This window comes from Podarcis muralis, chromosome Z (genome assembly GCF_964188315.1).
Source record: "Podarcis muralis chromosome Z, rPodMur119.hap1.1, whole genome shotgun sequence".
Taxonomy (NCBI): Eukaryota; Metazoa; Chordata; class Lepidosauria; order Squamata; family Lacertidae; genus Podarcis; species Podarcis muralis.
The window spans coordinates 10,492,116-10,507,840 of NC_135673.1; the positions used below are offsets into that span (position 1 = coordinate 10,492,116).

Consider the following 15,725-nt stretch of genomic DNA (forward strand, 5'->3'; position numbering starts at 1 on the left):
AAAGGGTATGGGGGGCTTTTCCCTCATGACGCTTTCACTGAGGGAGAGAGGGGTTTGCTTATTATCCCCCTCTGCCTTGCTTTAGGGTGCTCAATAGAAACCTCCCCAGGAGCTGAGGAAAACAGTAAGTTATTTCCCATCCCCACACACTTTAGATAACTCAGCAGGTTACACAGCCCACTTAACTGCGGAGAAAGTCCCAGACCTACTTCTGAGTAGGTAAATCAGGATCAGCACTATGCACTGTTGTATTTACTTGAGTCTAACACACCATCGAATCTAATGAACATCCTATTTTTCAAAATGTAATTTGGCAAATGTATGCTTTAGACTCGAGTAAATACATAGCCCAGCAACATTTGAAATATGGAGCCAGCAACCAAGGCAAAAATTAAGGGAATGGGCTGGATGGGTGGGCAGAGGAAAGTCAAGAGAGTGTAGAAATGGGTGGGTAAGGAAGGAGGAGGAGGAAGAGGAGGCGGCAAGGAGGAAGACACTGCTCCACAAGGTGGGTCCTCATTGTCGCTGTGTAATGCAGCGGCAATAACAGAGCAGTAGCTTGCTGATACATAAGTTATGAAAGTAGCAAGCCTGTTCGCCACGGCCATCCAGAAAAGGGTGGCACTTGGAAGAGGACGAAGAGAAGCCCCTGCCTTGCTGCCACTTTACACAGCAACTATGGCAACCCCACCATGTAAAAAGCAGCAGCAGGGCAGCGGCTGTGGCTGTGACTCTTCAAAACCACTTCTCTCAAGTGCCATCCAAGGCAGGTGCCTCACCTCACATTATTGAAGGGCCAGCTCTGTGTTCTACAGTCTACTGGTGAATAATCTCTGTGTACCAGTTGCTTGTAACACCTCACGAGTAAGAATTATAAAAGTAAATTTAAAAAAAATGAAACTGAAAGCACTGCTACAGCACTGCAACAGACAGCACTAGAACTATTAACCTCAGCATCTAGTGCAAATGTTCATTCCCTCCACGTTTTATAAGACAGAGGATTTTTTTATTATCCTGCACTTCCTCCAAATAGTTCAAGGTTATGAACACTCATCCATTTTCATCCTGACTGCCACTCTGCTGTCAGAGTTGAGTTGAAGAGGGAGAAACCCAGAGCCACACAGAGAGCTTACAACCAGGCAGGGAGCTGAACCTAGGCCTCTCTCCCAAGTCTAAGACTTAATACAAGATCAGCTACTTTCAGAATAGCAGCAAGTAGTCCAACAACTAGTACACAGACACTTTAGTTCTTCCTCACTCAGAAGTAACCTAAGCCACGTCTAGCATGAGGAATGCGCAAAATATTTAAGGCTTGGTGTAAACAGCACATAAGCCATGTTGCAAGTTTAGGGCCCAATGACCTATACAATGTCAACTATAAACTCTCTCCTGCTTTATACCACCATATGACTATTTGTAGGCCAGCGGGACATTGTGTGCCAAGCACTGAGCAAATCACAGCACAACAGCCGCCGCAACTAAATGAAAGGAAATGGCTTGGAGCAACCATCTCAGTCTCCACTTCATGACTATCAAGCACGAAGTTTTACAGGTGCTTTTACAGGTGCACAGTGAGAAAAAGCTTTGTGCAACAGAAATTCGTTGCCCAACATGGCATACCCCCAAATGAAGTTTCCAGTGAGCTTTGCAGAGGCTGAATAGCCAACAGTCCTGCAGGCTAAGCCCCTCAGAGCAGTTTAAAACAACCAACCACAGCCATGAACTTAGTATTGCTTAACTCTGTATCTTTGAAGGCGGCTGTCAATAACTGAAATACACTGGGCATTTCATAGTTAACTGGTTGCCAGTTAATTTCAGGGCCCAATTCAAGGTGCTCACATTGGTGTTTAAATGACTTCGCCGCAAACGCCTGAAAGACCATCCCCTTTCCAATAGATCCTCTTGGGTGTTAAGCTAGGCAGAGAGGGCCTTCTTGGTAGCTCTACCATCCTCAGAAAGTGTGGAGAGTAGTGGCCCACGGCAGGCTTTTTCTGTGACTGCCCCAAAATTGAGGAATTCCCTCCAAGTAAAAGCACATCCAGCACCATCATGATACAGGTTCGGCCATATGCTAGCAGATGTCTTTACCCTGGCGTTTGACATCAGAGATATTTTTAGGACTTGTCCTATTTTTCTAATTCGAAATTGTTTCAACCAATTGTAATAATCTATTTTTACATTGTTGTAACCCGCCCTGATGGTGAAGGATCAGTGAGAAATCAAATCAATAATAGCAATATATTTATTATCATTGTTACTTGTCCTGGAATCCAATGCGGGCTGGAAATTTTCTTCACAAATGCTTTGTTTCACAAGGACTATCATTTGATTTCCACTCCACTCCCACCCCCCCAGTGCAGCTGAGACTTCGTTCTTCCTTCAATCAGCAAGACAGTTATACCAAGAGCATATCAACAATTCAAAACAATTTTTAAAGGAAATACAAAGGTAATAAAAATTTCAACAATCCAGAAAGTATTACAACAGATATTTCAAAGTAAAAAATACAAAATTCACGCAAGGAGGAAATTTTTTAAAGCAACAAAAGACGACTGAGCTGCTTCCATTTTTAAGCAAAGGTTAAGAGCTACAGTTTTCTTATCTGTAGTTCTAAATGGATATAGCACTTCTTTTCATACTGCCTCCTTAGCTGCTCTTTTGAAAAGGAAGTACATAGAGATTACTGGCCTATCAGAACACCAAAGCATGCTAACAGTAGTTCAACCCTCTAACAAAAACTTACCCACCAAGTAAAACAAATGATACATACAAAGACCTGGTTTATATTTATACTTACCAATAATGATGTACTTAAAGATGTAGGAATAGTTGTAAGGTGCGGTTGCCATGGTGGCACTAGAAAAAAAAGAGAGAGGATGTTATCACATACTATGTCAGTGGTTCCCAATTAGCTAATTACTGAGGACCCCATATTTTTCAAAAGTCAAGCCACAGACAATCTACTTTTGATGATTCTGATAACTCTATGGTAGTTACCTCTGCAAAGCAGTGTTTTCAACAAAATGTGGGGTAGCCCCTAATAAGCAAAGGATTTTAGGTATACTAAAAACAGACTAGGGCCAAGCGATGTCTGGTTTTCATTATTATTATATATCAGCAGCTAAACATCACAATATTCCAAAATATCACAATGTCTGAAATTGGAGATCAGGCACAGGGATGAGAGGAGAAGTCATGGGGATCAGGTGGTAGAGCTGGGGAATATCAGCTTTTCAACACTGTGGTGCATCGCCAGCCAAACAGTTTGCACTGGCCTCTACCTGCAAGACACCAGGTGAAACTTCCTCAGCTCTCACCTCAAGAGCTGAGGCAGTTTCACCCAGGCTCATGGCCTGGAACAATGCAGCTTGTTTGCGCTGCTCAGGCGGGGGGGGGGAGGGACCCCCCCCAGCTGAGACAGCCCTGGAGCTTCGGGGCTCCTTTAACTGCTCACTGCAGAGAGCAGCAACTGTGCTCCCCTCAGGTGAGCAGTTTCACAGAGCTGCCAACTTGTGGGAGCCAGCAACGGGCTGGAGGCTCCTTAAATGTGTGACTGAGGCAAGGGCAGCTGAACATTCTTCAGTCTAGCAGTTTAAAGATGCAGAGGGAGGAACAAGCTGTATTGGTGCCTCACCAATACAGCTTGTTTCACCCTCTCCATCATATGAGTGGGATGGCGGGTTTACTCAGCGATCTATTGCTGGTAAAACCGCTGCTGCTCCTAAGTCCCTCTGCTAGCAGCGCCTGCTGGAGGAAGGAACTTTGGGCTCCCTCCAGCGGACGCTGCTAGCAGAGGGACTCAGGAGCAGTAGCAGTTTCACCAGCGATATACCAATGAGTAAAGCAGACATCGCACTCTGCTCCTCATACCGGTCCTGGGCAAGACTTTTGCCACAGAGCCAGGCTCTGATGAAGGAGCCTGCAGTGGGGTGCCTGTTTGCGCCCCCTCTCAAAATTGTGCCTGGAACCACGGACTCCACAGATCCCCCACACTGCATCTCTGTGCTGCCCTGTTTTCCCTCAGCATGGGGAAAGGCAGCTCAGATCAGCAGTGTTATCGGCTGAGATCCTCATGTAATATGGGCAGTGCCTTGAAATCAGTTGCTCTGCTCTCCCTTGTGCAAGGAGCGATATATTGCTGTGTATTGCCAGATCAAAATCACTACTGCGGTGTGATTTCAAAACAGATTTTGGTCAATATATTGCAAAATCACACAGTGGTAAAACAGACCATAAAATTTGTGATATTACCATGCAAAAATGACAAAAAAATTGGTTGGGGGAGAGGCAAGGGATGTGGCCGCGGACGCCTTGGATGTATTCCGCAGACCACCAGGGGTCCCTGGACCCCTAATTGGGAACCACTGCACTAAGCCATTACCACCAATTCCCAAATTACAGTGGTACCTCGGGTTAAGTACTTAATTCGTTCCGAAGGTCTGTTCTTAACCTGAAACTGTTCTTAACCTGAAGCACCACTTTAGCTAATGGCGCCTCCAGCTGCCACCGCACCGCCGGAGCACAATTTCTGTTCTCATCCTGAAGCAAAGTTCTTAACCCAAGGTACTATTTCTGAGTTAGCGGAGTCTGTAACATGAAGCATATGTAACCCGAGGTACCACTGTAAATGTTTAATAGTGCAGTAGACTTAAGGTAAAGAACTACAAAATCTCAAGGTGACCGAATCCAGTTCTGCTCACATATGTTCCTAGATAAAGTTTCAAACACAGATTACAAGAGTTTGAACTTAAAAGTCATTTTTACTCCTAAAATGCTGAAATATTTTTCTCTGATTACCATACTCATAGCCTTCCATAAATGTCATCACAAGTAGAGGAATGGGGGAATTTTGGCCATCCAGATGTCATTGGACTATAAAAGTCCCATCATTCCTGACCACTGTCAATGAAGTGGGGTTGATGGAAGACGAAGTCCAACAACATCTATAGCATCCCAGGTTCCCCATCCCTGCTCAAATCCAGCACAAATAATCCGCAAGTGGTGCTGATGGGGAGCATATTAACTTCTTGCAAAACCCAAAGGGCGCTTGGGATCCACAGTTGTGAGGTAACCCCTTTGGGGGGAAAACACTAACAGTGCAACACTTCTTTATTCTGAACAGTTAAAGCTTCTGAACAATCAGTAACAGCCCCAGCAATACTATAGCACTCAACGCTTTGAAGACCCAGGCTGCACAGAAGGTAACAAGGACATGAGCAGTCAACTCAACACAGCCTGCTAGCATCTGCCTATCAGAGGCAGGATGAACAGTCACATCCAAGCTGGAATGATATTTTGCAGACAAAAATGGTAGACACTTTCTCTGTCGCCACTGCTCCATCTTCCATTTCCAAGAAGCAAACCTCGGGTCAACCACAGTGATGGCACAGACTTCCACCACCACTGTTCTTTCCAAACAAAAGGTGATCTGCACTGTTCTGCACATTATTTTTAAAAGAGTTGATCCACAGCATAGATGCTGCACTCTACATTTTACTCCAGTCTAGATTCTACTCTGCACATTTAGTATTTGGCCTGTATCAACTGTAGCAGCCTTGCAAATAATCCATAACATTTACTAGCTTGATCATCTAAATATCTCTATTGTAGGCACTTATAAACTACATGAGAGATCAACTTTTTCAAAAGCTTCTCACAGTCCAGCCACATGGAAGCAACTTTTAACACCACAGGCAACCAAATAAACATCTATTTTACAAGGCACTATATCCCTTAACAGTAGCCAACTAAAATTATAATAGCTGCCTATAGACTTTTTTAGACTGCTAACAGAGTCACGCAGCTTCACTACCAAGATAGCTACAGACCTAACATAGCTGCCCCTAACATACCTTTTACTCATGGGTTTGCTTAGCCTATTACAAACTTCTCTTCATTGAAGTATTCCCTAGTCTCCTTATAGAGAGGAAAGGAACACCTGAGAATTCATTATTTTAAACACCCACAGAGAGGTTACTTGAATCAGAGAGCTTACTGGATGCTCTTTCTAACTGGTTCTTTTTGTAAACTGAATCTATTTATCTACTTAGCCACAAATAGCCTCTCTGTACAAAATTTATATTTAAGGATTCCTTCAAAAAGCCATAGTAGATTATCAGGACTAACTAGACTATCCCAATGTAGAAACCAAGGAGTTGTATCCAACTAAGTACTACTACTCACTTGTCCCTCACATACAGAAGGATAAGGGAACTATTTCCACAAAGAATCAAGAGCTAGCATAAATAAGATTGTAAAGTAGGCTCTACAATTTAAATCAAACAATTCTAATCAAAAGTGGTCATCTTAATACAGTGAACAGAGTTGCCATGCACATCTTTGCACTCCACTCTTGAACATTCTCTTTAGCCTGAAATGACACTTCAGTGTAAAACAGATTTGCCCCATGACCAGCCACCCTGTGAAATTTAATGTAATATTTTTTTACAGAATGCATGTAGTGAGCAAGAAGAGAAACGCTGGTGCTTCTGAAACATCAATGTACCCCACATACATCATTGCTTAAATAGATGATCTGAAATTCGGAGAGGTAGAAAATAAAAACCAAGCCACATTTAAGATTCCCCAAGTGAGATTATTCCTATACAAGGAATTTTACTGCCCATTTTATGCTGCACTTATTTACAATTGCAGGTCTAACTGCGGTTCTACCAAGAGTGAAGAGTGAAGCAGCTACACAACTCATGCAGGGTACCAGAACAGCTTGCAAATCTCACATCTATTCTGTAATGAAATCAGATCACAATAGCTGCTCTTGGGAAGCAGGGGTGTGTGTCTTGGTGTTTGGTAGCTTAAAGGAGCCAACCAGGAATGCCTGGGAAATTGTTGGTGGCCTTTTCTTACATTTTATGAAGTCCACACCATAGTTTTCAAATGAAAACCATTGCACATCCCTAAAAAGACAGCCTCATTGCTAGAGAAGCACAAGTTCAACCAGCCATCTCTATAGCCTTGATACTGATTGAAGAGAAACATCAAACCGCATCCCACCTTCATGTGACTCACTAATAGCAACAGTTCATTAACTAATAAGGCGATCTGCATACCTGTACAGGGTACCTTGGGTTAAGAACTTAATTCATTCCGGAGGTCCGTACTTAACCTGAAACTGTTCTTAACCTGAAGTACCACTTTAGCTATTGGGGCCTCCTGCTGCCGCTGTGCCGACAACATGCAATTTCTGTTCTCATCCTGAAGCAAAGTTCTTAACCCGAGGTAATATTTCTGGGTTAGTGGAGTCTGTAACCTGAAGCGTATGTAACCCGAGGTACCACTGTACATTGGTGTGAACAGAGGCAAACCCCGTAATTGCCATTTACTTTTCCCCACTACAAATCTGAGAAGGCAGATAGTGCATGCAGTTTGTGGTAATATGTAATATTTGTGTGTAAGTGTGGATCACCCGTTTCTCCAGGCTGCTTCTCTCCTGGGTCACTTAAAGCTCAGGAACTTGAGATGCTCCACAGGGCTGCATCCTCCCTGTCCATAACTCCAGCAAAAGCCATCATATTTCCTTTGTTGCCTTAATTATCTTTGCCAATCATGTTTCCCTTGGCTAGCTACAGCCGTTGTTGCAAGCCTTCAAGCTAAGTATTTGTTGGGTGTTGCTTTGTGTCATCTTGGGAAGGAGAATATACAATTCTATTTTATAAAATACAAGGACTCAAATGGGTGGCATCCAACTAAGTTCTATGTAGAGGAGACCTATTGAAATTAATGGACTTGAGTCAGTCTTCTTGATTAATTTGAGAGGGGCTACTTTAACAATGTATGCTAACACTAGACCCAATACAAATATTGAGGTTTTGGACCAAGAGTGCAAATCAAAGGCATAGTTGAAACTACATTCTAATGAAATCTAAGGGTTGAACTTTAAACGCATGTGATTAGCACAGGATTATACAACAGGTCACCTTATGCTTGCATTCCTTATTGATATAGCATACGCAAAACTGGTAAAGATACCTAGCCTCTAGGAGTCTGCGCCAAGCTTCCAAATGCCTAAGATTTCTCCCTAGGCCTGCTCCAACAATAATTCAGAGCACCACAAATATTTAACAAGTGTCAGCTTTCAATGGCCACTGACCTAGTCACCTGTATGAATACAGCATGACTCAGGTGACCATGTGGGGATGCTACATCAAAGTTGGGTTTATTTACCTATTTATTTTATAAAGTGCTTTGAAGTTTCATTGCAATCAAGTAGTATACAAGTATTATGAAATAAATACATATTTTAGGCCACAACTATACTTATTGTGTTTCTAAGCTTACTGTCTATCCACTGTGGAACTTAAAGGAGCAGAGTTCCCAGGCAGTTTCCCACCCAGGCACTGACCCAGAAGTACTAGGTTTCTGGAAGGTAGCTGGAACAAATTCCTTTATCTAGCCAGAGTAGGAGGGAAAATTTAGTACTTTCTATTTTTACAGATTTGCTTGCCAAATAAGAGGACATCCCATGTTGGGACAAGTAATGTGAGGAAAAGCAACTGCTAGAGATAATTCCAAAAGTAAGCTATTGTCTACTTTCTTCACATCATCTACAAGACATCTCCAAGTTGTAGAAAAGCACTTCTCACCCACAGAGTTAAGTGGGAAGCTAAGATTCTCCACAGCTTTGATTCAAATTTATTAATTATGACACAAGCCAAATGCATGAAAGCTTTTTTCCCATGGTAATGCTTCCATTGTTTCATAGAATCATAGAATTGTAGAGCTGGAAGGTACCCTGAGGATCATCTAGTCCAATCCCCTGCAATGCAGGAATATGCAGCAATGTAGGAATATGCAGCTGTCCCATATGGGGATCGAACCTGCAACCTTGGTGCTATCAGCGCCCCACTCTAACCAACTGAGCCATCCAGGCTATATTATGCCTGGATATGATGCAGGGCAACAGAGCAGGCAAGGGGCAAAGAATGGAGCAGCAGAGCTCAGGGGAACTGGGGAAGAAGCTCATGGGAGGGTTAAAGGGTAGAAGGATTGGGAGTTCAGAAGGTCCCATGTTCAATCTCTGGCAGCATCTCCACTTAAAACTGGGGTTGCCAACCTGGTGCCCATGAAGACCTTTGTTGGGGGCTCCAGGCTTGGAGCTTTCATTTAAAAAAAAAGAAAGCACCTCACCCACTTAGAAAGTTATAAAACAAAATGTGCAGGCATCGTTCTAAGAAATTTCTGTGAAATGAAGCAGCCTGGCTGTTCCCGCCTGTCAGTGATTTTAGCCAATGAGTGAAATCAGAGAAGGATGGTGAAGAACAGGAATTATCCTGCCCAGGGACAGTGGAATTTAAGTTTATAGTGCATCTTATCTCCCTATCTTTAATGTATACAAAAATCCTATCTTATAATGAGCAAGGAAATACTAGTCCCTAGAGAGCTCAGTGATATTTTAAAGCTTACAGCATTTCCTCCACCAGATTCCTTGCAGAAGTTACCATATTCACCAACACCTTTATTTCAAAAAGCTACTTCAGCTTTGTTAACTCATTCTTCCTCCAGCACACAATGTCACAAGAGCTTTTCCCACAGTGAACACACCCAGATACTGCAGACTTTCTAAATGCACCTCCCTGCCAGGCCTCCTGGTAAAACAGTAGCAGAGCAGACCAGGAAGAGAACTCGGAAAACCTAAGAGGTGAACTGATGAAAGCATGAATTATTTCCAATATTTTCAAGGCTCAATTCCACTATTTTTACTACCAACTTTCCCTGTGAGAAGTATTCTGAAAGACTTTAATTCTAGACCGTGAAACTGAAACCATGCTTGAGCATTTACCCAACTCTAGGACTTAATAAAGGATGCACAACTTAGTGACTAATTGATATGACTATGACAAATGCAAAGTGTTTAGAATTAAGGCTAGGATAGGACAGCCAGATTCCAAACCTCTGGAAGAACAGATGTTTTCCAAGGTGCCTTTTGCCTAGAAAAAGTGCAAACCTTTCAATGCAAGTCTATCCTGCAATGCAATCTACCTATATATACTGCAAGGATTCATTCAGGTCTCCTGCTGCCTCTCTGTCTCTGAAAAGCCACCCACAGCTTGCAAATGCAGGCTGTATCCAGACAGTTTTCCAACATGAAAGGGATCCAAAGGTTCATCTAGTCCAACCTCCTGCAATGCAGGAATCCTGTCCAGTTGCCCCTGGGTAGGCTCGGACCACCAACCTTCTGGTTAACAGCCAGACATAGGGCAGAAACTTTTTTTAGCTTAAACTGCTCTAAAGCACCATGCCCATTGATACCATGGTGCACCATCTTTTACCCTTCTTATGCTTCAATATATATGTTCAATAGTAGTCATTAGCAGTTCCTTAATATGTTAAAAATAATTTTGAATATTTAGATAGTGGCGCCTGTGGAACACCCTCCCATCAGAAGTCAAACAAATAAACAATTATCTGACTTTCAGAAGACATCGGAAGGCAGCCCTGTTTAGGGAAGCTTTTAATATTTGATGAATTATTGTATTTTAATATTTTGCTGGAAGCCGCCCAGTGTGGCTGGGGAAACCCAGCCAGATGGGCAGGGTATAAATAACAATGTTGTTGTTGTTAAATGCAGTCCTCTAGTCCAGGCATGTCCAACAGGTAGATCGTGATCTACTGGTAGATCACTGGACGTCTGTGGTAGATTGCTGCCCCCCCCCCAAAGAAGCTGAACAACTGTGGCTCCCCTAAAAAAAAGCTCAACATTTTACCTCCTCCCTGAAAAAACTCAGCAACTTTGACCCAACCCCCCAAAATGGGGTAGATCACTGCCAGTTTTTAACTCTGTGAGGAGATTGCAGTCTCTTGGGAGTTGGCCACCCCTCAATCTAGTCTCTCTACCTGGCCACACTCCCTCCCAGCCACACCCACTTTCCCAAGGCAACATCCCTCACTGGTCCCTGTTTGCTGCACTCTCCTTGAGTATTTTTGCCTCAGCAGAGTGTGTCCCTGAACTCTGATCAGGCCTTTTCCTTGCCTGAATGAAGGATAGAGGGTGTGACAATGTGAACTAGCCTTCTGTACAAAAGTAAAATTTACATTTGTTGCTCTGCCCACCTCTACCTCTGGCCCCACCCGCCACTGACATGTGGCCTCTGGAAAGTTGCCCATAAGGGAATGTGGACCTTTGGCTGAAATGCATATAAAATATACTATCTATGGTATACAATGTAAGTCAGTTTTTGTATAATGTTGAATTAACAAAACATTGCCCCAGGGCTAGGATTACCATACTGAACACTAGGTTAAGGTTGTTTGAAAACAAGACCAAGTCCACTAAGTATTTAAATGGTAGTGGTTGCTTTATATGCAAATAGCTACACTCCACTCTTGGGCCAACTGAGCTACCCTCAAATATACAATCCCATTTTATGACAACATAAAATGCAATACCTATTTTAGAACATAAGCAAATCTGCCACCTTAATAAGGCACTTCAGAGATTTAGGATCAGATAAGCCTGCTAAAGAATATGTTGACACCAGGGATTAGATGCTGACCAGCTATGTAGAGTGCCCAAGGGAGTTTAAGTGCTGTGCCACACACATACAAAAAGTATTTAGCTTAGCAGATATTGTCCAATTTGCATATATCTATTTTACGCTACTGCTACTATTTTACAGGGAAGAACAAATAACAATGCTTGGTCATAAGCTCATCTCCCCTGTAGGGGGGTCAAAGGTAGAACTAGTACTATACTACGTTCTGTGTTCAACAGAAGGCAAGAGTCTTCCTCTGGACCACTGGTAACCTTGTTCTGGCCCAGCTTTCTGACACTGATAGGATTTGTCAAGCTAGGCACTTTTTAGAAAGAATTTAAAAAAAAAAAAAAAGCAAAACTGAGATGACATGGATGCAGTTCTCCAGTACACTCAGCGCAGACTCCACGCTGCAAAATTCCATTCCTCTTTTTTTGCATGCACTAATGACTGGTTCTCCACTTCTGCTGGGACTGGATGGCTGATCCATTTCATAACCCTGTTCTGAAATCCAAGTGCACTTGCCAGCAAGAAACATTCCAACATTTAGGCTACATTTCCTAGCATCTTCCTTTCTGCAGAGGATCTTGAGGTGCCTAATCACCCTCCACATACCACTTTCTGCATTCTCTGAGGATTCCTTACACTATTATTCCCCTATCCCGCCAACAGAATAAGAGACAGCCCTGCCTAAGGCCACCTGCTGAGTTTATGGCTGGTCTGGGAACTTCCTATCTTCTATCTCATGCTCTCAAGCCATGGTGCTACATCAGCCCAGGGAAATAGGAACTCAGAACAAATTAACTGCAAAAGAATATCTACCTCACATTATGCTCCCATACACATAGCTCATCTTTTCCCAGTCCCTTCACATAACATTCATTTTTAGAAATTAAGAGAGTAAAGTATGGGTAACGGAAGTAAGAAAGCTGACCAGAACATCTCCAGTTTACTGCCCTTCCCCCTTCCCTACTTCTGGTTTCTAGATCCCCATGTTTTATTCAGTTTCTCTCTGCTGGAGAGCACTAGCTCCAAGTGAAACTCAGTTTGATACCTGCAGCAGAAACAATAGCTGTGTTCAAACCTGAAAACAGGATTTTGAATTAGACCCGAATGAATTCCATAAAGAGGGCTTCTTACAATCCTACTGTGAAGCACAATTGTGTTCAGCTTAAAAAGCATTTAGAAATCCTTGGACAAAAAGGTGCTTTTAAAAAATACACTAAACTTGGGCTCTTATTTCTGAATCACTTTTGAGTCTGCAAGTATTCTGCTAGTGCCCCAAACTCCCCCAGAATAGTTCAGTCGTGTTTCTACTATTGCTCTTCTATATTCCACATCTCCAGGTCTATGCTTCACTTCAATGCTAGTGATTACATGCTAGTAATACTTGGTTTATCCACTACCAAGAATAGCAGGAGCTGTAATTAGAGGAATGATGTCTAAATGATGTGCACTTTTCAGCAATATCTAGTAGATCTGGGTGATGTATTGATACATTGCTTGAAACCGGCTTGAAGTTAAACTCGCAAGAGTAATTTCAGAATTTCCAACCAGGCAAAGTATCATGAATCCCTGGGCCTGCTCGCAGCCAGCATAGTGCACTTCAATCAGGGTGCATGACGCTCACCAACTCCCTCCAACCCTCCCTTTGCAGCCCTGCCACCAGCCTCGGGAGTGGCGCTTTCCTGCCAGCCAGCCCCTTCGTTTATTTCTCTGGCTGTATGAGTGGTAGCAAGCTGCCTACTCCCTCCATTCCTTCTCATGCCATGCAGAATGGTGGCTTCCAGTAGCCACCACTTGTACAGCAAGAGGATATTGTCAGGGCAAGCCACAGCTAGCAGTTCCAGGGAGGCTGGCAGCTTCACACTGCCATGGCATGTGGTGCCTCAGCTGATGTGCACTGCCTTGGGCAGTACCACCCACCTGCCCTCAGCAGGAAGAAGATGATGCACATAGTGATGCTAATTATCTCCATGACCAGCAACTGCCTTCTTCCTCCCCACCTCCTTTCCAACATCATAATATACCACCTTATCACAAAGTTTAGCTGGCGATCTATTACAATGTTGGAAAGCAGGTATCGTCCAGCTCTTGTATTTAGTTTAAATGCTACACTAAACATGATTTTCTGAGCAGCCAATGGCACTTTTGACTTTTTTTTTAGATAAATCCTCTCCCAATCTATCCCATGAAACCAACAGCACCGACTGCCTGAGAAAGAACAATGCTTATCAGGGGCTTCTGCTTTCATCCCTATGCTCACCACAGCCTTCACCAACCAGACATCATTCAGACATTTTGAACTACAACTCCCATCAGCTCCAGCCAGCACATACTAGACTAGGTGGGTTTGATGTAAGTTCAGCTCTAAAAAGCTGGCCAGTGCCAGGCTGGCTTATCAGCGCCAATCATCTACTCAGAAATAATTAAGGCCTCCATCAGAGCAGCCACCACCACCAGGTCTGAAACAGCATAAGCTACTTACAAGTAGTTAAAACGAATGGGTAGGATTTTTGCCAACATGGAAGCAATGCTCAATATAGCCCTATATTCTACATAAGAGTGGTGCTACATGCTAGTGGAGCACAGGACAATGGTAATTAGGGTTACCTCAATGTTGTGATTTTACCATCTCTGCCATAGTTTCCCCTCAAAGAAAGGAAATTTAGTTATGTAGCACTTGGGCAGCTAGTTTCAAGGCTCATGTTGCCACGGAGACCATAGGGACAGTGTTAGAAACTGGGATAGGAAAGCTAGGTGTCATGTGACTCCTGAGACCTATGTTGTGGGCAAGAAAACAAAATGTCTATGCACCTTTTTCTTTTCTTTTTGCTGCCATGATACCAGACCAGGTGATTTGCTCAGCAGCGTGGCAGAGAGAGAGATGCTGATCAAATCAGGTGGTCTGTGGAGTAGTGTGGAAATCAATGAGGTGCAACAGGGAATTTTAGGCACAGAGATCACCTCTGGAACTCCATGCCACAGGGCAGCACAAGACTAACTGAGCTTAGGCAGGGAGCAGACAGCCTCCAAGGGGAAGGCAGCTCCCAACCAACAAAGCTCACAACAGATGCTGAGCCAGAGCAGCACCCTTAATTCTGCCCCCCAAATGTTACTCTGTAGCCTCCCCACAGCTCAAATATGAGGTTAGAGGGACCACTGAACAAGGGTTTAAAGAGCTATTTCAACCCATCTGCCCCCAACCCTTTAACTCCTGCATAAATGTTAGATGGCCTTTGGCCAGATCCGGCCGTGATTTTCTTAGTTTTTTATTGTAAGGGGCCAGCGAAAATGTAATTAATGTAAAGGAAACATAGGGAGCTGCCTGAGTTCATACCACTGATCGATCGATCAATCAATCCCAGTATCATCTGCATAGGCTGGCAGCAGCTCTCCAGGGTTTCAGGAAGAGGATCTTCCCTGCCCCCACCTGGAAACGTCACTGGGGATTGAACCTTGGACCTTTTGCATGCAAAGCAGATGCTCTGTTGCTGAACCAAAGCAGCAGCAAGAAGAAGAACCACTATGCATTCCAGATTCAGAGTGGGGGCCCATTAACCCAGAAGCATCAAGGCCTGGAAAAGGGCTTCTCTCACACACACTAGTCAATATCACATGATTGCAGGCTCAAAAGCAGCTGCCACCCCAGTAGCTCCCCACAGAAATCAAGTTGATTACCCCATAGAAAACTCTGATTATGGAAAGAGGGGGAACATGGAGGATAATCTGGAATCTAAGTTGGGGGGGGGAGCTCTCAAAATGCAACCCATTACTCTTCAGCTATGACATACTGTTGTTGTTGTTGTTGTTTGTTGTTTAGTCGTGTCCGACTCTTCGTGACCCCATAGACCAGAGCACGCCAGGCACCTCTGTCCTCCACTACCTCCCGCAGTTAGGTCAAACTCATGCTGGTAACCTCGAAAACACTATCCAACCATCTCGTCCTCTGTCGTCCCCTTCTCCTTGTGCCCTCCATCTTTCCCAACATCAGTGTCTTCTCCAGGGAGTCTTCTCTTCTCATGAGGTGCCGCATGACGTACTACAAGCATTAAATGCCACACCTGCCCACCCCCCAACGTTCTCCTATAGAGACAGTAGGCTGTGTATGCTAAAAAGACTCTTTTTGGGGTGGGGCAAGGGAGAAGAGAATACAGTGGTACCTCAGGTTACAGAGGCTTCAGGTTACAGACACCGCTAACCCAGAAATAGTACCTCAGGTTAAGAACTTTGCTT

The 15,725-nt window shown here is 43.7% G+C and overlaps 1 protein-coding gene across 1 annotated transcript in view; it reads right to left on the reverse strand.

Moving 5' to 3' along the window:
• The window catches only part of RAB14 (RAB14, member RAS oncogene family), a 35,613-nt gene that overhangs the window by 11,361 nt on the left and 8,527 nt on the right, over positions 1-15,725 (reverse strand). Inside the window, exon 2 of the mRNA XM_028714193.2 lies at positions 2,798-2,856. Coding sequence (XP_028570026.1) covers positions 2,798-2,849 — 52 coding nt within the window. The 5' untranslated portion in view covers positions 2,850-2,856. The remainder of the gene's footprint in view (positions 1-2,797; positions 2,857-15,725) is intronic.